The sequence below is a fragment of the Ambystoma mexicanum genome, chromosome 8 (genome assembly GCF_040938575.1).
Source record: "Ambystoma mexicanum isolate Mex_15411 chromosome 8, UKY_AmexF1_1, whole genome shotgun sequence".
Classification (NCBI taxonomy): domain Eukaryota; kingdom Metazoa; phylum Chordata; class Amphibia; order Caudata; family Ambystomatidae; genus Ambystoma; species Ambystoma mexicanum.
Genome location: NC_090929.1, coordinates 109,483,327 through 109,507,264, shown reverse-complemented (window position 1 = coordinate 109,507,264; position 23,938 = coordinate 109,483,327). Strand labels below are relative to the sequence as shown.

Genomic DNA, 23,938 nt, shown 5'->3' with positions numbered 1-23,938 from the left:
AGACAGGATTTTAAAAGGTGGGCCAGTGCCACATTTGGATATCATTGTGAATATTGGCATGCCTCATATATAGACAGGATTGTAAATATTAGCCAGTGCCGGATCTAGATAGAAATGCAGAGATATTCATGCGCCACATCCAGAAAGAATGTGGCAATTTAGCACATACCTTCTAGATAGGGATGCCAATAACCATCCCACTAACAATTTCACCCCTCTGCATACACCTCTCAAACTCTGACGAAAAACACAACCACGACCCTAAAGCACAACAAACCGCACAAACTTTGCAACAACAAAACAAACCACACACAGCCTCGCAAAACCGCACACAACGGCTACTGACCGGAAAGCACCCCAAGCTCAGCAAACAGTGTTAACCGAACTGAAGCTGCCCACAGCATATCACTGCTTTCTTGCACTTATCCCGCTCGCTCCCACTAACTCACCCCCCCCACCCTTTTACCTTTTCAGATCCGCCAGAGCACCAGGGGACCACTCTGATGGTGATAGTGCGCAATACAAATATCCTTTAACAGTAACTACACTGGTTGTGGGGGGAAAGATGTATGTGGGTGTTTTTTAATCCAAAAGCTGAAGCAGAGAAAGGGAAGTTACTGGAAGGGTCACATCACCGGAGAACCACCCTCCCCAAAGAAGAGTTCCAGTCGAAGGTTCGACAGCCAGAATGCCAGGAAGAGCTGCTTGTAGAGGGAGCGGAAGTAAACGCCAGACAATGGAGAACATGATAGAGGGGGGACCTCGGAACCCCTTTGAATCTCACACCTAGGGGCCACTGATGAAGAATCTGAAGATTATACAGTGACCCCACGGGACAAGTACTCTCATAAACTGTATTAGGGGAAATCCACCTAGGAATGGTGGGACAGCGGTGTCAGTTTTGCTCTTTTTTGACTGTTGGAAGGGAAGTAAAGCCTTCAGCATTACTTCACTTGGCTTTTGCTCATAGTTATGTGGAAACGGGTCAGTCCTTCATACTATACGTACTAAAACTGTTTTTTAACATTTTACACAGCACCTTACAATGCAGTGCCATGGGGATACATTTGCAGTTCCCTAGCTTTTTATGCTTGGGATTTTTGGTTACTTTTAAATGAGCCTAAAGACCAGCTTGTGGCAGCAGATACATTTTTAAAATGTTTGCATTATTTTTAGTGTGCATGTTCACCTATATAGCGCATGTCTACGAAGTGTCTAGTGCCGTAAAATGGCCGTACCACGGGATTGTTTGCTTGTTCTTTGGCCATATTGTAGTTTGGCCGCCTTCCTGTGGGGGGGGGGGATGTTGGAAAGAAAGGAGGTGGGACTGTCTAGTCCCACTTCACATCAGTGATGCCAGGAAGTCTAGGTATGGGGTAAATATGAAACCAGTAGTCTGATTGCACAACTCCTGGCTGTTTGAATGGTGCACATCATTACCACTGGTGGGCTGGGTCTTGCTTCCAGCTTGGATTTTGGATAAGAGGACCTCTGCAGCCATTTCCCCAGATCGTTTGAGCCAAGAATCCCTTGAAGCACAACCTGCTGAAGATCTGAAGACTGCTCTTGAAGAGGCCTGGCATCCCTTCCTGCGTCTGGCCCCTGTTGGACTAACTGATCACTGAAGACCCTGAGCGGTGCTTCAACCCTTGGACTGGTGGAGCCAGCTGGTCCTGACACCTTCTCGATGGTCCAGTCGTCCTGAGCCTTCTGAAGTGTCCCTGGACCACCCGGTGGACTGACAAGCTCTCTCATGGGCTACCTCACCAGACCGTCGGCGTTCGGTGGACCCCGGATCTTGGTAGTCACCAGCTTGTGGTACAACTCGCCTTCCTGCTCAATTTCAGCATTACTCCATCAAGGGATCCTGTTCTAGAGATGCTTCTGTGACCGCAGCTGGAAGGACACCTGTTGTCGCCTGTGTGCTGCAACAGTCGCTGGAAGTACTCCCTGTCCTGTAGAGGCCTTCAACAGTGAATCTTTCATAGCTTCATCACCAGGGGCTGTATCCTGCTACTGTACCTGACCGGAAGAATCCTTGCACCTGGAGCTCCTGGGCACCTGTCACTGGAACCAACAGTGGGAAATCAAAGGTCCTGCAATCCCCCCACATATCTCCCTAACCTTCAAGTCATCTGGGAAATTTGGCGGTTGGGGGGCCAACCCCCCACACCTAAGTCCTCCATAGGTTAACATTAAGAACAAGTCCCTTTTTTCACCTAACCGTCCATTCCAATGACTTTTGGGTAGTAACTCCTGAAATCCAAAAGACTATTTACTTTAGTAAACTAGTTGAAGACTGTTATCCCCTCGCCCAACACAAGCAAATTATAACAACTGCAAAGACTCTTGGTGAGCAGCATTGTGGCTCCTGTGACTTTTAGGCACAAGGCCCCAGTATTCTTAGAGATTGGACTGCTTAAGTAATTGGTTCCATCATATACTGTTTTACCTCCTGTGTTGAAAAAGTCATTTATGAAGCTATGGTGAATGTATATATCGTTATTCAGTATTGTGCGATAATGTCACCCGTTTAATTTTTCAGTGTGTGTAGAAGGCTAGAATAACTGATTTTACACTGTCTAAATTGAATTATTGTTATATTGTGTGGACTTATTTAAGGCCTGTGACACCACTCACACTCTCCACAGAATAGCCTTGAATACTTTCCATTGCTAGCTTGATTGGTTTTGGCCAACCTCCGAGTTCCCCTGTTCACTAGGGTGGGCACCTGTAATCTGTTGACCAGGCCCGGTTCTAGAAATCCGGCTAAACAGTAGGTCTGCGTATTTTAAACCATTCAACACCATTCTAAACTGCAACAAAATGTACAGGGTTTGGCTCGTAGTGAGCTCACATCGGCCATTTTAGTTCGCCGTTGTGTTCTACACAGACAGATCGCCCAAAGCCAAATATCATGGAGCAGGACTTAAAAAAATACATCAGTACCCCAATGGCTACCATATTGTTGCATTTGGTTACTAATGCAGTACAAATGACTGCACCACTGGTGAAGCCGAAACTAAATTATAATAACTGCCTACTGTACAGCAGGTGATGTATCACCTTTGTACCAAAATGAGGAGCCATGCTCTGGTAGCCAGACTTCTAAGTGCAGCACTTGTGTAAAAGGGTTGCCTATTTTATTTATTTGTGCCTAATAGTTTAAATCAAACTTTTCACACAACAGAATTAAAACATAACCACCATTACAGTTCAATATATTTGAAGACGTCAAACTATTTTTAAAAAGTCTATAGCAGCAATACACAGGGAGATGTCTCTACCATTTTAAAAATAAATCTGGCTGTATGGCAGGGGAACTTCAGTAGACTTGGGCCACACAAGAAAAGTTCAAAAACCAAGCAAGCCAGCAAAAGGCTCTGGGGCCCAGAAAGTAGGTCAACACCATTTCTGATTTCTGATGCTTTTGAACCTGCTTAGAATTAGATGCTGTGCATATAGTCCAGCATCTAGTGGTAATAGCAGACTATTGCATATTTCTTTCTTTCGAAGATAGAAAAGGTACGTCGACACGTGCGTGACTTTAACACTCTGCCTAACGTGACATGTACTTGTCCCAAAATCCATCGAGGTCCCACCAGATTGTGTTTTTCAGCCAATCTAGTCGGTCGCACATGCAGAGCTTGTGTAGTTTATATTGCTTTGTCTGCATTTAAGCGGTTCACGCTTAATTTCCTAGACGGCTGATCCTGCCTCACCGACGGTCCTCCTACTGACGCCTCACCGACTGATTTCCTTGCGGCCTAGTCCCTCCGGCCTGGCCTCACAGTAGGGAGAGTGGGGCCCTGTTTATTACTGACTTTTTCTTGAGAATGCCTCTTCTTTGCCCCATGTCATCTTTTTCCTTTAGTCTGGCTGCTGTTGCTCTCTGTTATGGAGCGAACACCCTTTAAATTCTGCCCATCTTGCAACAGCAAATTTCCCTGGAAAGATTCCCATCGCAAGTGCAATCAGTGCCTCCCTCGTGACGGGTGTTGCAAGGCCTGGAAACCTTTTTGGCCCAAAACCTTAAGACTGGCACACCACGCAGTGGGCGTCCTACGCTATGCAGGCCAGAGAGTCAATCCGCCCCCCACCGGCGCCATCACCTCAGATGAATAGTCTGTCAGAAGCCACAGCTCTGATTTGGATACCGTAGACTTAACGTCTTCAGCCCGAAAAGCATTCCACTGGCAGTGCGATAGGGAGATCACATCCCGGGGACAATGGCACAACGCTACACCTACATATAAACACAGAACCCATACGCTTTCCTTAATGGATCTGCAGAGAATGCCATCAACGCCCACTGGCCCGTCAAAATTCGAGCTCGTGGTTCAGCGCCCTCTGCATACCTATCGCGGGCGGCACACGACATTACGACTTCTTCGCCATTAAACCTTTGTCCCTTGATGCAGTAGCATCGAAAGATGCACCGAAACTGGTCCATTCATCCAAGATGCTCCCGAAGCTTCAGGAGAAGCTCTCTAAAGCCCCTTTACATGGTTCTGACCCTAAAAAGGCCTCCCCTTTACCTGAGGGGTTGTCTCCAGCCTCTCCCCCTCCCTTCTAAAGCCCTGCAGCAGGATCCTATTACATCTGCTCAGCCCTTCCCTCCCATTGATGAGTCGAACTCCTCTAGGTGGACTATAGAGAAATGTGAAGCATGTAGTGAGTAAATGTCGGAATTTATCAACTTTCTGGACCAGTTTGATATCCTCGAGGCATAGGCCTGCGGATACTTGTCCTATTCCTCTGAAGTCCCTGAGGCTCCTTTCCGCAGGTGCACAATTTGCAGCCCGGATAAACTTCCACAGGAACCTCCTGTATGTGTTCCTGGCCAACCATGATGACCCTGGCCCAACATCTTTTTCTCCAGCATGGGGTTTGGCATGGATTCACATGCTCATGAATATTCCCGTCAGGCTGGGAATCCTCGGTAAAGAAATAAATCGGTTTCAATTTCGTTTCTGAACTGTCTTTCTCCAAACAACCAATCACTGAGCTCTAGGTCATACTGCCCCCAGCCAGCGACTGCCCTCTACCTAAGCCCCTCCTCTTGCAGCCATCTTCAGATTTTTACTGCACGTTCAAGTGTTGGTTGTCCTCGTGTTTAGCTCTCTGGCGCTTACTGCGGTTTTTTGCTTTTTGGGAGAGTATTGATCTATTTTTCTGTCAATCGAGCCTTGTGCTCCATTGATCTACCTTCCGATTAACGGGGACCAGTTTTTCAGATTCTTCAGCGCCCCTCAAGGGTGAATTTCATCGAGTTTCTTCGTGGAGGCTTCCAGAAGATTCTTCAGGTCTATGCCGCGTGGACCATGTCTGAGGAGGATTGCACTCCCCTGTTCAAGATTTACTGCGGCTTGCGAATGTCTTTTCGGATGACAAGCATTTCCAGTGTCTTTACTGCCTGTACCCGACGCACAAGGAGGAAGATTGTGTGTTTTGCCAGGAGATGGTTCCTCGCACGATGAAGAATCGCACTGTCGGCTGAACGAGTGGCTACAGACCAAGTCCCCTGCCTGGGTGGGTCCCAGTAACATGCCTCTCCCAGCTCCAAGAAGGATGAGAGGGCTTCTAAGACCTTTGAGGGCGCCCCTCCCGCAGGGGTCCAACAAAAGGCTAAGCACTGCAAGTCCGCTGCCACCGGAAGCGCCGTTGCGACGGGCAGGGCTCCTCAGCGGCCAGGGCGCATTTGATGTCTCCAGCCTCCGTCACCAGTTAACGGTCAGGATCTTCGGCCAAAAGGAAGTCTGATCATCCAGGGAAGCTCAAGGAGAAGCCCAAGTCCGTCCTGCCGGAGAAGGCCAAGGTGGATCAGGGCGCGGACCCTTCCCCTAAGGAGGAAGCCAAGCAGGAAAAAGCGCTGGCCCTGACCGTGAAGGCCCAGGTACACCCGACGAAGGCCCAGCCTTCCAATGAGGGGGTGGCGGCAACAGTGGCGGAGGCCGCAGAGGTGGCTCTGCAGGGCACAAGCCCGAAGGCGAGGGTGGCCCTTCCTCCCAGGAGGGAGGCTGCGTTCCAGCCCATAGAGAAGACCCCAGAGAAGATGCCTGTAATTTCCCCCAGACCTTCCCCGCTGGGAGCGAAGGGGGGAGGACGGTGTCCCTCCTGGGTACGGATATCTTCTCGGAGGAGGAACTCACTGGCCTGCAAACAATCCAGGAGGAGGAAAATGTAGGGAACAGGCCCTACGACGAGCGCACCGACAGCGAGGACACCTTTGAGGAAGAGCAGCACAGCGACGATGGCCTGGTCTCCCAGCCGGTGCCCAAGCTGCCTATTCGGCCTCCTCCTCAGCTGCCACCCCCACCTCAGCTGCCTCCTAGAGACCTCTGTGGACATTCTCTCAGCCCTGCATACGCTGGAGAGATACAGACAAGGATGCCTATCGTGCAGACGGCACCACCCGCAGCACCAGCGACGGCCGGCCCCCTGGCAACGGGGGAGCCTCCGGCCAAGAAGAGTACACCTTCCACGTCCTTGCTACCCTTCACCCCCTGCCTCCTCGAAGGATAAGACTGATCCTGACACAGCGATGACGGGCACGAATGACGACGGCAGGATAGGGGACCTACCATCTCCGCCTCCCAGGTCTTCCCCGCCGGACAAGATAGGCTTGTTCCACTCGATCTCCAGGGCTTCGGAACTTTTTCAGCTCACGCCAGAGGAGAAGATGAAGGAAGGCTTCTTATATCAGCGCTGCGTGGCAAAGAGAAAGACCATCCTCTCGGTCCCTCGCCTGTATGACATTTGGGACGAAGGTTTGTGTCTCATGAAGAACCCTTCTACGGCCCTGCCGAAAATGCGCCCAAGTGCTTGCAGGCCCAACCGTCGCCGGACTCTGGTGTCAGTGGCGGCCAAGAAGTCATCCTCAAACGCTGCTTCTTTGGCAGCAACCTTACACCCCCCCTACCACCCCCCACTCCCCGACAGCTAGGGCAAGAGGTTAGATGCCATGGCACAACGGGTCATCTATTCTGCAGCGACTACCATCAAGGCCGCCCTCGCCGTTGTTGCATGCTATGACCGGGAGCTGTGGTTCAAGATCGCTCCCATCCTGTCTTTTGTTCCTGTCGACAAGAGGTCGAAAGTGCTGGAAATTCTGCAGGAAGGCTAAGTGGTGTTGGACCACGCCATTACGGTGGCCACGGACATTGCTGACGCGGGATTCTGCCAAATTGACAATGTCGTGGCTGGCTCAAGGCACCCAACTTTCATCGGGCCGTTCAGTCGAAGGTGTTGGACCTGCCCTTCGACAGGGACAATTTGTTCGGGCAGGCTGTGGCAGATTCTCTACAAGCCATGAAGACGGACACAGACGGTGCGGGCCTTGCACACTCAACAAAGTAGGCCGTCCTTTCGGCCCTTAGGCAGAAAGTCCCAAGGTTCCTTTAAGGGTTTTGGCGGGGGCTCCACTTCTTACCGCCAACCCTCCCACTCTTTGGCCCAGGAAACCAACCGGGGCCGCTGCACGGCCTTCTGAGGAGGATGTTGTCGGCACCAGGGTCCCCAAGGCAGCCCTTCGACGTCCAAGCAGGATTGAACGGACTGTGGCATCTGGCCCCCATCTGTGCACCCTTGTGGGAGGCCGACTGGCGAACTTCGTCAGTGTGTGGAAGACTATCGTAATACCGTTTGAGTCACACTTTTTTACTAACAGATTGAAAGATTATGGTTTTACTGGGGTTGATTTTTAGTTTCCTTTCTTCTATATAACTACCAAAATCCTTAATCTCTGTAGCCCTATTTTAGTGCAGTCCAGTAATAAGTTATCGTCCGCATAGGGGTCCCACCTAATAGTTATCTTTCCAATCTTAGGACCAATAAGGCCACTTGTATTTAAGATCTTGCCTGCATCCTAGACATAAAGGTTAAAAAGTGTAGCCACCAGCCTACAACCTTGTTTCAGCCCGTTGCCAGTTGGTATAGTATTAGACAAAAGACCTTTATTGTTCAGCCTAACCCTCATTGCTGTTTCTGAATATAGGTGTATAATAACATCTAACAGCCCTCTTTCAATGCCTAATGACAAAGGTTTCCACTATTTTTTTTAAATAATACTTCTGGTTGCAAGTGTTTCTAGTGAAACCTTGGTATACTAAAAGTCCTATGTACTTTCCTAAAGCCCTCTTTTCCTCCTAAAATATGCCTGGCTGCTCTATCTATGCTACCATGAACTCTGGTGGTACAGCCTTATACTAAGAGTGGAGTCTTGTACTGTCCTAATTCTTAGAACAAACTGACAATCCTTTTAATAGGTAACACTGCACCCTACCTGCAATATAAAATATTAGCCTTAAAGAGATGTCCTTGTCAGAGTGTCTGAGTACAGTCCAAACTTGTAATGGCTGTGGGGGGAAAGACTGACACCAAAGGGTATACTGGTTGTTGGAGGCTTATACTGGTACATCTGGACAAATTGAACGCTGTGACACCATGAGCTTGAATTCAATGATTCACTACCTGACAGGCCTGAACAACTGTAATGGCGTCCTTGTCAACTGAGATATGGGTAGCACTTCTGTTGAGTCTGTCATATGTGATTGTTGCTTTTTTGATAGTTTGCCATATTGTGTGTCTACTCTTTCTGCTGAGTCCTGGCTTCTATACCACCATCGTGCTGTCATAGAACCATAAATGTTTCTCCAATAGTAAGCATGTGCAGATTTTCGTTAATGAATGAAAATCGAACCATCTTAATCCAATTAGTTCAAAATAGAAATATGCGATGTTCAGTTTAAAAGAAATTAGTGAAAGTTAAAATGAAAACATTTAGTGCAATTACATTTTACTTTTTAAATGGTCGCCTTTATTGTACAATACATTTCAATCACAACTAACTATAAAAATATAAAACCCTTCAACAATATTTAATTTCTGGCGTGTAAAGCCAAAGATAAATCTGCCACTCAGTTTTAAAAATTAAAAGCAGTTTTCTTTTCAGAAGCACCGGACTCTAAACAGGAGGAGAGGCTGCAGGAGCTGGAAAGCTGCTCAGGCCTGGGAAGCACATCCGATGACACTGAAATTCGCGAGGTCAGCTCTCGCCCCAGCACTCCTGGCCTCAGTGTAGTGTCTGGTAAGCCATTTCATTTCAGCTTTGTCTACAAATGCTGCTCTCCAATTTTTAGAGTTGCTTTCAAAAGGGAATTGTGAAATGTGTTGGCTGCATTTGATTCTTGTTTATCCTTTGTGTGAGTGAAGTAGTGAAACTCCAGTATTGGGGGGAAATGAAAAAGTGCCAGTAGGGCTTTAGAATTCTTTCTTTGAATCGGCAGACCAGAATCCTTCAATGAGAAGATGTTAACGGCATACCCATGGCTCACCGTTGTGGACCTTTGTAATATCATGCTGCGTTGCACCACGCCTGGGTTTCTCACAGCATGATTCTCTGTCATGGCTCTGGGCCTAGTTTCCCAGTACGCTGGAGAAGGCTTTACTGTAAAATGTTAGCTGATTTTAAGGTTGTTTAACCTATCCTGTTTTACTAGTAGTCCTTTTTCCCTACTTTCTTAAGACTAATCTACCTGCATACTCCACTCTGTTTTTCCTTTGGTATGTGCAGAATGAAAGCAGAAAGGAGACCTCTAGCCATGATACAGAGTGGCTTTTAATGAAGCGTAGATTATGCAACATTTTGAACAGCTACTGCGAAGAGTAACTGGTCTGTTTTTGAGTTCCATTGAACAGCCTTGGGCCATGTACTTGAATGTCTTCTTTACTCTTGTTATGCATGAAGGCGCTTTTCAGTGCTTAAGGAAATCAGCTCACTTAATGTTTCCTTTATCCAGTCATAATTGAGTACTTTTATGGGAGCCCAGACAAATCCTCACATGGAAAAATGAATGCATCATTGATATTTCGCACCCAGTAAAGATTTGCTTAAAAGACTGTTGCTAGTTGGCCACTACTAAGGGCACCACCATAATATGATCTTTGTCATTGAAAACATTAGTTTATTTCAGTTCCATTTTAGAAATCCATTCTCAACCAGTTCTGGACTACATGGTGCTTAACACAACATTGATTTTGTAGTTTGTTATAAATGAAATGCTCACAAAATATATTTGAAGCTGTATTCTATTATATTGGCTTATTTCATGTTTTCAGACTGTCTAGCTGGTGTTACAAAAGCGTTCATTTATAAATAGCCCAATTAATGTTTTAAGGTATCAGTGCAACCTCCGAGGACATTCCCAATAAGACGGAGGACCTTCGATCTGAGTGCAGCTCTGATTTTGGAGGTAAAGATTCGGTTACAAGTCCAGATATGGAAGACACTGTTCACGGTAAAGAAATAATTTACTCTGTATATATATTCACTATTTCAGGGTGGATTGCATATGGTTTGGTTAGTCGTACATCTCAATATTTGAACTTCTGTTTCATGAATGCAGTCAAAATATAGCAGCCAAAACTGCAAAATGTGTTCATATTTATATTTAATTAGAATGTGGCTTTGAGTTACCTCTGCACTGTGGCACCTGCAATTGCCGCGTATCCCATAAGAGTTTGGTCTCCTACATCCTGTGCAATAGACCCGGCTTTTACAAGGTGTGGATAACCACATCCTGCAGAGGTAAGGGGTTAATTTAATGCTTTTCCTCCTTCTGAACACTGCAAATGTCCTGTTTTTTTAGAAAATTATAGACTGGGGACAATCCATCAGATCATGGTTAGTATCATGGGTAAACTTCGGCTGGAATCTCATGCTTAGAAATCTGGCCACTGAGATGAGCAAAACTATAGTTTGGGCGCAAAATCTACAACGCAATAGGTCACAGTTCTCCAGCACTGCTGAGTGTGAGGAGACAGACATATGAGACACACGGGTAGTAGATTTCCTGCCAATTATTTTATTTAAATAATTATGGGGTTTGGAAAAATGCCTCACTAGCCCCGTCTCCGAGGGGTTTTCCTGCCTCAGCAAAACTAAAGGACAGTCTCTGTCAGGATGTCCAAAATAAAGTACACCGTCCTGTGTCCAAGACCTGTTCTGACCCTCGCACTGAGTTATACAAAACGATTAAAATAGGGGAACATAGTGTCTCTCGGCTACTCCTCTGCAGCCTCACTTTGTCATTCCAAAAATAACTCAATATGAATTAACTGTTTCGTTATTAAGTTTCACAAGGTTCCAAGTAAGGTTTTATTATTTGTTAGTTTGTTCACTGTTGGGGACTGACTTTCTTCCCCTGAACACAGTGCACTAGTGCCAAGGGGGGAGTGGGGGGGGGGCAATCCTCTTCCCTTTATCTTTCTACCTTTTATTTATAGTGTCTGTTAGGGAGAAGTCTCAGAAATGTGCTTATTCATCTCTACCTTGGAGACCCTCTGCTCTTTTTGCTGGACTTTAGGATTTTTAATGTCTAACGGGGAGAGAGCAAGACCTTTTCCCACTCTCATGCATTTTTTCTGTGAGTTATACTTTCTTTTGACTTTGGAGTCTGACAAGCTCCATAGGCATCATCTTTACATTGTCACACAACACCTTCAGTACAGTGGCACAGGCAAGTCTCTTAGATTTCCCAAAGGTTTAAATTCCCTCTTGGTGAAACTACTGTTTCTAGACCCAGCACACACGATCTTACCATAGGGTGATGGAGGGGTTACTGAGTATCCCCTTAGCCTAGTTTCTCATGTAAAATTTTTATGTTACCCTTTCTACAATTAATGGCTGGTGGCAGTGGTTTACTTTTTACTACCATTGTGTTTTTACCACGGCTGCAATTGCAGCTACAGTAAGACACCCATGGGTGCCCATTTTGTCAAAATGGCCCTGTGGTCGTCTTTTTTGCCATTTCTTGTTGGAAAGGTCCTTGAGATTTACTCTGCACGCCGAACCAGGTTTGGTCCCTTTGTTCGTTTTGTCTTTTGTCCCCAAAGTGAACTCGTTTGGACATCCTCTTGGAGCTGGCTGTACTTCCATTGCTGCTGCTGGAACCGAAGTGCCAGGTAGAGGAACACCAAACCGAGTGCATCGCTTTTAAGTCGGACCTGGGTTTCATGAAGATCCCCCGGACACTCTTGAAGCAGGACTGACCAAGCCTGAGCCACTTCAACAGTGCTGGACCCTAGATGCGAGGAAAGTCCACAGTGGTATCCGTGAGACCGCAGTGGTGCTATTTGCTATAGACGCGAGGAGCTGAAACCGCGAAGTGCAGCTGAATTGAAATGTGCCCATTGCTGCTGCTGACCTTCAAGTTGTAGTGCAGGAGTCTCCAAACGTCCTCCCTCTTGTCCCCGTGACTGAGGCTCAGGAACAACAGGATCTGCAAAGCTACGCAGGAACAGAAGCCAGCTGGAATCATTTCTTCTAACCAAAAATACTGTAAAGTTAAGAGGACCTTACCTCTTGTGGTGCAGCCTTACTTGTTCTCAGTTGAGACTTGTCTTGGTTGCCCTTGCAGAGTTGCTTGCAGCTTTGCCCCTCAAAAACCTCCCAGCTTGTGGCCCTTGAAGTGACTTTATTTCTACAAACTTTTCTAAAAACATTGTGCAAGACTTTTACTTACCTGCAAAGAAGATCTTCAGCTCCCCTAGACTTGTTCAATTAACATTGGCTGTCCCGGCTCCCTGAGACTCTTCTTACCTCGTTGTGTCTTTACCTTTCCCCCAGGAAAGGGTGAATTTACTTGGCATTGGAGGGTAAAGTTTATGAATTATTTGTTAACCTTTCTTTTATTCCCTAATCTAACCATTGCACCAAACTCAGTATTGCTCTAAGTGTATCGGTGATAAATCAATGTCCACGTTATCCTAGCTATTTAAGTCACCTGAGGGTGTCGGAAGTGTCTGTGTGCCATCCCCAATGGGTATCATCTGATTGGTGAAACTAAGTGTGATTTGAAGTATATTTTGAAGTGTTGCGTGTTTTGCTCCCTTCTGAAGAAGGCTTATGTAACTGACTTAAATAAATTACTAATTGTTTAATCAAGAAACCTTGAGTGTAAGTTTTTTTGAATTGTCATTGTGAATCTGTGTGTAAAAACCCTACTGCTCACATTGACCCCTCTTGAGATGAGCCTGGCTGCTCAGCCACACTACCAACCTGTGTAGTAGACTTATTCCAAAAGTTGGTACCTATTGCCAGGAGGACATGGTTGCTGTGGTCTCCCCTGCACACAATCTTGCCTAACAGTGTCAATTTGCTTAACCAACCTTTTCCCAGTCTGACGGACTTGGTTTACTCGCCTGCCAAGTACTGTCGGTTTCAATTCCCAGGATCCCTGCGACGAGGAAGCGTGGGGGTTGTTACCAACAAACATATTTCCAATTATGCCTGTTTTTCTAAAGTCCAACTAAAGGCTTTATAAAACCATACATCTGAGACAGTACATACGCTCCTCTCTTCGCATAAGGCTGTAACACCTGAGAATTCTGGTAGCATAGACGGAGCAGCCAGGCTTATCTTAAGAGGTAGAGAGGGATGTAGCTTGGCACAAAGACATTTTAGCATACGTATGTGCTAGGGCAATTTATCACTTGTATGCTTCATCCCCTCTCCTAGTGAGACCTCTAGCACTTTTTGCTGGACTTCTGCACCTTTTTCTTTCAATCCTGTATTAGTGGAGCCCTTTTCCACTCATTCATTCTTGTGGGCTCTATCTTTTGCAACTCTATTCTTTGTATTCTACCTGTACTATGGACTCTGTCTGCTCCATAGCTCCAAAAGGGTATCTGTGTTTTTACAACTGCAGCACACGGCTCTTTATGGGCAGTGTTGCTGGGGACCGTTGGGGTCCTTCTTTAAGACCCTTTTTCTAAATCAGGTAACTACAGTTCTTAAGGATAGAGGGATACTTTGTATCTCTCCCAAAACTCTATAGTTTGAGAGATTGGCACACACCACCTTCAGTGGAGTGCCAAAGGGGTACCTAGTAACACCCTTGTCTCTACTCCAGTGACGTTTTTTAGTCATAGACAATCCCATAGTTATGGCTGGGAGCAGTGGACGTGTTCTAACTATTGTGCATTTTTTATACCGCAGACTATGGCCAGAGCCTCAATAGTGCACAATAGGGTCACCCAAGCACTAACTAGGGGGCTCCTTTCTTTTTTTGCCATTACTAACATGGTTGTTCTTTGTTAGCCCTTCTATCATTCTGTGAGGGGGAGGTATGTGTGTGTTTTGCCTTTGGCGGGAACCCTTGGGTAACCACGCTGTGAGAAACTTGAAGGTGTCTCACCCGCTAGTACCCGGGGATCTGTCATCCAGGTGGCCAGGACAAGGCCATCGCTTTTAGATCCAGTTCCTGGGGGGGGCACCAGTGCGGGAAGATCACCCACTGATGGGTGAGATGAGGAGTCTTCGGGTAGTGGAAGTGGGACACGGACAGCGAGACGCGGTATCCCCTGTTAGGGAGTTCTCATAAATGTGCTAATTCCCTTCACCTTAGAGACCTCCAGCAACTTTGCTGGATTTTGAGGGCTTGATTTCTTTTTACCTGGAGAGAGTGTGAGCCTTTTTACCCGCTCATGTATTTTGATGTGTTTTACTCTTGTGTTCTTTGATTGTGGAGGTTTAGACATCCATAGGCATCTTCATGTGTGTCACACAGCACCCTTGGTGCAGTGACACAGGGAAGCCTTTTATGCTGTCCCAAGATTTAAACACCTTCTCTGGGATAAACTGGTTCCTAGAGAATGTAAAGTTAAATTGGCTTCATTAGTCTTTTTAAATTCCTAGACTCAGCACACACTATCTTCCAATAGAGTGCTGGAGGGGTTACCTAGTATCCCGTATGTCTAGAAACTCATGTAGCAGTCAAATGTTACTCTTTCCTATCGAGATGGCTGGTTTTACAACAATCTACCATGCATTTTTCCCGACCGTGAACACCGGTAACTAAAAATCACGGGAGCCATGTTTTTCAAGATGGCGTCTAAGCCCCCTTTGTTTAAACAGGTCCCGTTTTTTTTTCACCATTTCTTTTTGGAAAGGTCCTTCTAGAGTTTCTCTGCAGGTCAAACCAGGTTTGGTCCCTTTGTTCCTACACCATTGGTGGGCCTCAGGACTGAAAACAGCCTGTGGCGCCCGAGTGTCTGGGGTGGGCAGGAAGTGAGGGAGGTGCCCGAAACTCCCTGTGCTTAGTCTCCTAGGAGACCCAAATGCACTCTTGCGTGATTGGCTGGCTGACTGTCTGGCAAGAACAGCCACCCTGCTGGTTGAGTGGCAGCTAGGCTGGAATGAATGGGAGAAAACTGTTTAAAAGGCGAGTCTCTTGGCTTGGAAGGCAGAGTAGACCACTGGAATGAAAGAACTAAGACTAGCTGGGAAAGGACAGCTGCTACAACTCCTGGACCGTTGGTTTGCCCGTTGAAGCCCTGCTGCAGGTCTGAATCGCCAAGTTCATCTCGACGGAGAACCCCTTCAAGGACGACTTCTCCCTTTGAGTTGGTGTGACCAATCAACTCGTAAGCCACCTGGACACCATTCTCGGAGCTGGTCGTATTTTCCTCAGAGTGCTGCAGGAAACCGAATAGCCAGGGAGAAGGACACCAGTTTGTGTGCTTGAAGACAGCTACCGGAATCGAAGATTTGCCAGTTTGCCAGCTTTGTGACCAGTCCCCGTTCAGTGCAGGAGTCCCCCGACAGCCTCCCTCTTGTCCCCATGACTGAGGGTCAGGAACAGCGAGATCTGCAGGAACTGCCAGGAACATCTCTTCAGCTGTATCTTTTTCTTCAATATAAGGTACTGTGAAAACCTGACCGAGAGAATTTACCTCACTGCGAAAGGGTGTACAACTTTGCCAACTGGCAGGCCTAGTCAGTTTGTGACCCGACATACAAACCTTTCTTCTATGAACTACTTCTGAGAACCGTGGCAAAGACCTTTCCGTTTAAACTACCAGAACCGTTTTTCCTATGCGACTCTAGACCATTGACTTTGGCCTACCTATTGCATTGAATCAACTCCTCTGGTGAACTCAAACTATTTGCACTGTTTAAGAGTAACTCTATTATTCGTTTTTATTAACTTATGCCTTTTTGCTCCTACTTCAAATGCTCTGAATGCCACTTTGCTCCTCCTTCAAAGAGTTTAAATGTCTCAGTACCTGGCAGTGTGAAGTACTGTAGTAGATTTCTGTGTAATATTGATTGCCTCCTTTTAGTCAATGTTTTCTAACTGACTGTCTAATAAATTAATACGTTTTTTACAAAGAAACCTTGAGTATAAGTGTCTATCTGAATACTTGTAATTATAGACCTCTGTGTAACACCCTTACAAGCTCACATACCCACTTGAGATGAGCCAGGCTGCTCAGCTCGCTACAAAAAACTGTGTGGTACAGACTTATACCAAAGGTTGTTTTATCTTGGACCTGTAGTTATAGTTGTGTGTAGTGGTCCCAGGGGGTACTGCATACAAACTTTGCCTAACATCCCCTTCCCAGTAGCACCTTTTCCCCCACCCTACCGGGTAGGATACTGAGGAACTCAAACCCCCCAGGCAATTATGGATCATTACACACACCTGACTTCCATCACACTTCCCCATACAGAGAAGTCGGAGCACGAAAGCACACTCTGAGCGAGGCAAAACACATGAAACAGCAGTTCCAAGATGGCAGTTTAATGCAAGGAGGAAGACCAACACCGAAGAGGGTTGTAAGAAGGGAAGCACCCTTGACCTATAAAGACCGTTATTTCCATGAGCCTTGGAAAGTGAGAAACCAAAGATGAGGAACTACGGCTGATCAAACCTGGTGTGTGTCGGATGTACCCTGGGCTCTCCCTTGTCGATAACCAAGGCAGGGAGGAGCGATTGCTGCCATGGTACTATCCTTCGCACCTACAACAAAGCAGCATCTGAAAAAGCAACACAGCCGGTGAGTCGGAGAGACCGATATCAAACCAGCTTGTATTTTGAACCTAGGTTGCAAGCTTCAACATTGTATAAAGGGGACATTGTATGTGGTGTTTGGAATGAGCGACACAACTGTAATTGAAAGCCAGAAAGAATTACTTGAACTTCCGAATTGAATCAAGAAAAGATACCTTACACAGTTGTCTGGCACCATGTGGGTGCTCATTTGAAAGTCTGTTGGGTGTTCCACTGAGGTTGAACTGTGAAATAAATATTAAGATCAAAGTGGTCATGCAACAGGTCTTGCTAAACCCAGTGAACATTCGAAAGTCTTCGATAGTATAAAGCAAATGCAATTGGTCCGAGCCCGGCTGAGGGAGACTAATTGAACCTTGTTTTGGGGAATGGACCTGAGCCTGGAAGAGCAGGATCCAATGTTGAACGGATCTGAGGCCGGAAGAGTGGGGGGGATCCCCAAAGTGAATGCTTAAAAGAACATTTGCGTGTTTGTTAAAGCAGGCTCTATGCGTCAGACTGGTGAGAAGTAAAGTGACTTGAAGACAGTAGGTATTGAGTTTTGTGGACCGTGAAACAAACTGTATCCTTGTGCCACAGAAGCCAGAGAGTGTGCTTTGATAGAGTGAACCGCCTTGCCTGTGCTGAAAACGTGGGCAAGGGAGGCCAACGGCCCTAGTGTCCTGACTTATCATTTTGTGAACACGTTTTATTTTCTTTTTCATGAGCTGCACCCCACACTATTTGTAACTAGTAGTAAGGATTGCCAATGGGTTTTTCAATATAGGCCCTTTTTTATGTTGACACAACTCCACTAGGACTGCCTTCTTTATTATTTGATGGTGGTAGCTTGCTCCCATCTTTAGATTTAGGTTTAGATAGGCGTTTATCACACCCCTGCAAAAGTTCAATAAACACCCTTGAACTGTGGTCAGTTGTGTATATCTTGTATTGCCAACATGCGTTCCTTACACCGCCTAGGCTCCAGAGTGTTGGGCAGGTAGGAAGTGGAGGAGTCGTCGTCTTATTCCACCCCCTGTCCTTTTTAAGCCAGAGTACCTGAATAGGGCCAGCTCCCACAGGGGGTATGGCTCTGCCAAACGCCCCTTTCTGTAAAATGCTGAGATTGCAGCGGAGAGTGTGCTGGAACTGTATAAAAGGTGAGGCTTCTGGAGTGAAAAGCAAGTCGACCACTGAAGCTGAAGTAACTGAAGATGACCCAAGATGCATGCAGGCCCTTTGCAACACTGTGAAGCAACCACTGCTGTCCTGACCCTGTTTTCTGTGCGACACAGGAGCGCCAAAGAGGACTCCTTCCCTTTGGCTGGTGGGAACAACCAGTCCCAAGACTAACTTTGAATCAAGCCATCTCCCAAGGTCATAGGAGTTTCCAGAGCTGCGGCTCCTTAATAGCAGGAGACCTGCTGCCCATTTAGAGTGCATCATCACAGAGACTGAATCCGTCCAAATCTTTGCTGAAACCATAAGTACACAACAGAGATCCGATCCAACTCGGACCCCACTCATCAGAGTGTGTTCCTGCAGGAAGCGAAGATTGACAGGGCAATCTGTGTCCTTTATTGGTGCTGCAGAAAAGACACCAAAACTGCAGAATGAACTCGGACGTTGCTGAAAGTTATGCCCCGGGTCCTCCTTTGAGACTGCTGCCAAGAGATCCCGTCCATTGTGCTGCCTTTAGTCAACAGACCAAGGAATCGGGAGGTCGGGGGCCAGAGCTGAAACATTGCAGAGCATCCAGCATGAACATTTTCTTCAAACCTAATGTACTGTGGGGGAAAAGGTATTGCTTACCTGATTCCAAAAAGTTGCTCCGAAGCGTTGGAATGCATGTAGAGGTGTCCAGGGCAACCCCCTCTTACCTCAGACCCAGGCCACTGCTTGTGTCCCTTTCTCGAGTCCGTTTTAAGGTCTCCCTTTTTAGTTAATTTTCTGCTTCAATGACACTAGAGACTGGAAGAAATCCATAGGAACTCTTCTTCCTTCACAACGTCAAGCCCTCTCCGACCTGCCTTTAGCTAGGTTTGCGTTTTGGGACTTAAAGGACTTGCTGTGAAGAAACCGCCTCTAGAACCTTGGACCATGCTCATGTTACACTAACCAACAATTTACCTCCCTTTAAGTGACTTTACTATGTGTTTACAGAGTAAATGCATTACTGTATAAACCTTTGAAAACTGCATGAGTGTGCAATAACCGATACTATGATAACATTCTTTTTCCTTTCTAACGTTGCTACAAATGTAACTCTGAACAAACGCAAAAGTGAAAGTGCCCTTTAAATTGTATTAGCAAGTATTTCTAAGTGTTCTATTGTAAATGTCTAAAGTATTTAAAGTGATTCTGGTGTAAATATATTTCTGATGCTTGTTAATCTGCTTAGAATCACATGCTGTGCATATAGTCTGACATCTAGTGGTAACTGCAGAGTATTGCATCTAGTCTTTCGAGGATTGAAAGGGGACATCGACATAGGCGTGCCTGTAATACTATCCCTAACGTGACGTGTAGTGTACCGAAAATCCCTCATGCGTTGAGATCCTTCAGATTGTTTTTGCAGCCCAGGTAGCTGGTCGCCTTATGCAGAGTTCCTACTTATTGCAAAATAGTTATACTTCCCGACCTCTGGTCGTTTATATATTATTGGTCTCCTCTTCAACGATTACTTCCTAACCACTACCGAAGACAGTGAAAGAACAGACTTCGGCGGCTGGTGCTCTGGTCGGCGCTGCCGACTGCGTGGCCATTAGGAAGAGTGGTGCTGGGGGTTTCTATTCTTTTCAAGAATGTCTTTCCTTCTCCCCTCTCTTTGCCCTTTTGATTGTGCCGTCGCTTCACACACCTGAGCTATGGAAAGAAGACCATTTAAAGTTTGCTCTTCCTGCAAGGGAAATACCCCTGGAAAGACGAGCACCAGCGGTGCAATAAGCGTCTTCCCCTCAATCACCGGTCGGTACTGCCAGCTCCTGCGTCCGAAGACAATCCAGGATTGTTGAGTGAATCGGTGGGTGGCCTACGCCATGTCGCAGGCCGAGGGTAGCTCCCCCGCAGCCGCAGAAATTGGTGAGGATCCAAGCGACTGCCATGGCTCCAATCCGGCTACCATTGACTTCACATCGGAAGGCTTGCGCTCCGCAACGTCGGCTACTGGCCCCACCAGGCAAGACGATAATCCTGCTAAGGGGAATGTACACGCCGACAACCGGGACGCACACAATACCCATAGACACACACAAGCCCCGGTACCTCCTCGGCGGATCAGTCGAAGCAGGCCAAGGCACCAATGGGTAGGTCTAGTTCCTTGACGGCACCCGCCGATTCGCGTGATCGGCAGCCCTCCCTGCTACCGCGTCAGTGGCATGCGTCCAGGCATTCTACGAGTAGTGGCGCCAGCACCAAAACTCACAAGGCCGACGAGACGCCTCCTAAGAGCACGCCGACGCATAAAGCTCTGGTTGCGTCGAAGTCTACAGCGCAACTGTCTGAACAGCCTCAACTCCTCCCGGTGACTCCGAACATCAGTGAGTCTCGCTAAGATTGTTTCGATGGACAGTAAACAAAGGAACAGGTCTGAAGATACATCGAAAGACATGTCTAAACGCCCAGAAGAGCGGGAAGGTTATTCTGAAAGCCCCCAGTCCTTATCTAGGATCCTCCTTGACAAATCTCAGTGTTTTAGGCTGGAAAATCCTCAGGTGGAGCCTTTTTCGCCTCTAGACCCCTCTGGCTGATCTCCATGGACCAGGTAAAAATCTGAAGGGTGTATCGACAGGTTGGCTACATTTGTGGACTTCTCTGAGAGATTCATTCTGAAAAATGCAGCAGAACACTTCCAGATAGCCACGCAAGAGTCAAGTGTTAGATTCAGAATTCGTGGAGGATATTTTAAAGGAGAGGCCTCCTGCCAGCCAGGCTATCCCTTTAATTAATTCCATCAAGAGGTTCATCTCCCCTTCCTTATTAACACCCTCTCAAACCAGGACTGTGAACCCTCGGGTGGAAAAACAGATCGCCCTTCACCTTCTGACCCCTCTATGTTAGGGGTCATGCCACCCCAGATTCTCTTGTGGTCACGACAAGGAAAAGGTATGCTCTTGGAAAGAGAATCACTACTGCAGCAGCATACTCCACCCAGATAGCCAAAACCACACTGTTGGCCAACTATTGTGATGTTCAATGGAACCTGCTGAGGAGGGCCTACAAGAGGTCCCTGAACCAGTGCGTTGTCGCCTGCTTACAATTGTATCAGAGGGTAAGCAAGTAAACCAAAATATCCTCAAACACCTTAGACGCTGCTGAGACGGCAGGGAGGACCTTAACCCAGGGTACCCTTTCCAAACGCCAGGCCTGGTTGAAGAACTCTGGGTTCAGACCAGAGACACAAGCGTTGTTAATCAACAAACCGGTCAAAGACTCTAACCTGTTTGGCAACGATGTTGATGAGGTGCTGGAAACTGCCAAGAAGGAACACGAGACTTTGAAAATTTAAATCAAATCACTCATAGACCCTTTCTACAGAGGGGGGGTGAGGGGGAGGGGAGTTCTCGTCGCTCCTTTCGTGGGCAGTCCTATTCTCCCCAGTTAACAATTTGTCCTCAGGACAGGGGTCTGCCTCCTCAAACCCATATCCACCTAAAAGACAATGCTGTGGGAAAGGAAGGGGTCCTAACGCCACCCCTAGAGGCTCCCCGGGCCTCCAGTCAGAAATGACTCTTAAATCCGGGTCTCCTCCCATCCTTCCCCAGTCAGGGGTGTGGGGGTGGGCGTATAACATCATTCCTGCACGCATGGTAGGGGATTACCACAGACCAGTGGATGCTTAAGACTGTCGCCCACGGTTATTGCATTGAGTTCAGCTGGCCACCTCTATTCAGACCTCCAAAGTCCAGACGCATAACACCAGAACAGCGCCCTGTGCTAGACTTGCGCCCAGCGAACAAATTTGGCAAACCACAAAAGTTTTGAATGGTAATGTTGAAAGAGGTAATTCTCCAGCATGGGGTCTGGCATGGATGCACATGCTCATGAATATTCCCCGTCAGGCCGGGAATCCTCGGTATAGAAAAAATCAGTATCAGTTTCGTTTCTGATCTGTCTTTCTCAGTAGTAACCAATCATTGGTCTCTGGGTCATACTGCCCCCAGCCAATGACTGCCCTCTCCCTAAGCCCCACCCCTGGCAGCCATCCTCAGATTTTTACCGCACGTTCAAGTGTTGGGAGTCCTCGTGCTTAGCTCTCGAGCTTTTGCTGTGTTTTCACGCTTTTTTCAGGAGATTTTCTCATTTTTTCAGTTAAAAGAGCCTCAAGCTCCACCGTTTCGACTTCCGATCTACGGGGATCCGTTTCAGAGTTTTCTACGCCCCTCAAGAGTTACGCTTTTGGAGGATCCCAGAAGTTCCGAGGTCTACAGGAGAAAGGGAGCTTGACGCCTGGGAAGCTATTCAAGGCCTGCCCTGGATGCCAGCTTCAGAACGTTTTCAAGGAGGACGAGCATTCGTTATGCCTCTATTGTCTCCATGAGGACAAGACTCACAAGGAAAAGGACTGCGTTTTGTGGAAACATGTCGGAGCGGACCATGAAGGATCGTCACCTCCGTCTCGCCAACTGGCTGGAAGGTAAGAGCCCGCCAGGCGAGAAGAAGTCAGAGCGGTCTTCTAAGTCCTGTGAGGGTGCTCCGGCGACGGGGGCCCAACAAAAGGCGAAGCACCGCGAGTCCGCGGGCACCGGGAGCGCCGAACGGTCAGGCTTCTTGGCTGCCAGGCAGGGCGCACCCTCCCCGGCGCCATCGACCACGAGCCAACGCTCTGGCTCGGGTAAGAGGAAGTCCGAGAACCCGGCGAAGCTTCTGGAGAGGCCCCGGTCGATCTCGAAGACTCCGGCAGAGGGGGAGCGAGGCTCGGACCCTCCCCCGAAGGTGAAGGCCCCGGGCGTACAGGTGATGTTGGCCGTGATTCACCCTGCTAGGACCTCGATTGAGGATGTCCCCGCGGCCCTGGCTCAGCCTGTGGAGGCTATACCAGTGGAGGCGCCCTCAGGTACCAGAGTCTCCCTGCCACCGCGGAGGGAGTCGTCTTTCAGGCCCATCGGGAAGACCCCCCACGAAGTCCTCGTTGGAAAAAGGGGGGGGAGGGGGTGGTGGCCGTCGTGGATACGGACACGACCTCTGAAGAGAAGCTCATCCAAGTCGTGGAGGAGACCCAGCCCATCGGGAGGGATCCCGACGAGGGCGACGCAGACGAGGCTCCTCAAGAGCACTCGCGCCCGTCGTTTCCGGCGCAGCAGGACACCTCGGGGGCCATTTTGTCAGCCATCCAGTCCTTAGGCTCCGAGATAAGGACTAGGTTGCCCCTTCCCCCGACGGAGGATCCGGAGCCAGGACCTTCGGGGAGCCCACCGCCTAAGAGGAGGATGCATCCTAGGCCTCCTCTCCCGCCTCTGCGGCCTTCTCTGCCTTCCCCCCAGTCCACTACCCACGGGGATGATACAGGCATGGACACGACTACGACGGGTACGGATGACGACGGAGGTGACGACGGGACGTGTCCCCCGTCGCCCCCTGCCCGGGCGTCCCTGCCCGACGAGATTGGATCCTTCCATGCAATGATCTCCAGGGCATCCGAGCTCTTTCAGCTCTGCCCCGAGGAAAAGGAGGGGTTCCTTTACCAGCGGCGCAAGGCTAAAAGGAAGACTGTCCTCGCCGTACCGCTTCTTGATGACATCTGGGATGAGGGGCTCGCCCTCCTCAAGAACCCTGCCACGGCTCCTGCGAAGAGGGACCGGTACGAGATGAAGTACTGGGTCCCCGACGCTGTCCCCTTGTGCCTTAGGGCGCAACCTACCCCGGACTCAGTCGTTTCGGCGGCGGCCAAGAAGAAAGCAGGGGGGCATCGGCCTCGACTTAAACCTCCCCTCCGGACGGCGAGGGTAGGAAACTGGATGTGATGGGACGACGGGTCATCTCATCTGCAGCGACGACCATCAAGGCGGCCAACGCCCTGGCCATCGTAGCCCGCTACGACAGGGAGTTGTGGTTCAAGATCACCCCTCTGTTGGACTTCCTTCCGGATGCCAAGAGGGCTGAGG

At 48.1% G+C, this 23,938-nt stretch overlaps 1 protein-coding gene across 19 annotated transcripts in view; it reads left to right on the top strand.

Moving 5' to 3' along the window:
- GAPVD1 (GTPase activating protein and VPS9 domains 1) overlaps positions 1–23,938 on the top strand; it is a 1,092,811-nt gene that overhangs the window by 639,880 nt on the left and 428,993 nt on the right. For 16 of the 19 annotated variants that reach the window (XM_069609416.1, XM_069609419.1, XM_069609413.1 and 13 more), the window contains 2 exons: positions 8,954–9,088; positions 10,179–10,298. In XM_069609416.1, the coding sequence (XP_069465517.1) occupies positions 8,954–9,088; positions 10,179–10,298 (255 nt within the window). The remainder of the gene's footprint in view (positions 1–8,953; positions 9,089–10,178; positions 10,299–23,938) is intronic. The other 3 variants (XM_069609426.1, XM_069609418.1, XM_069609421.1) reach the window with 2 other exon arrangements.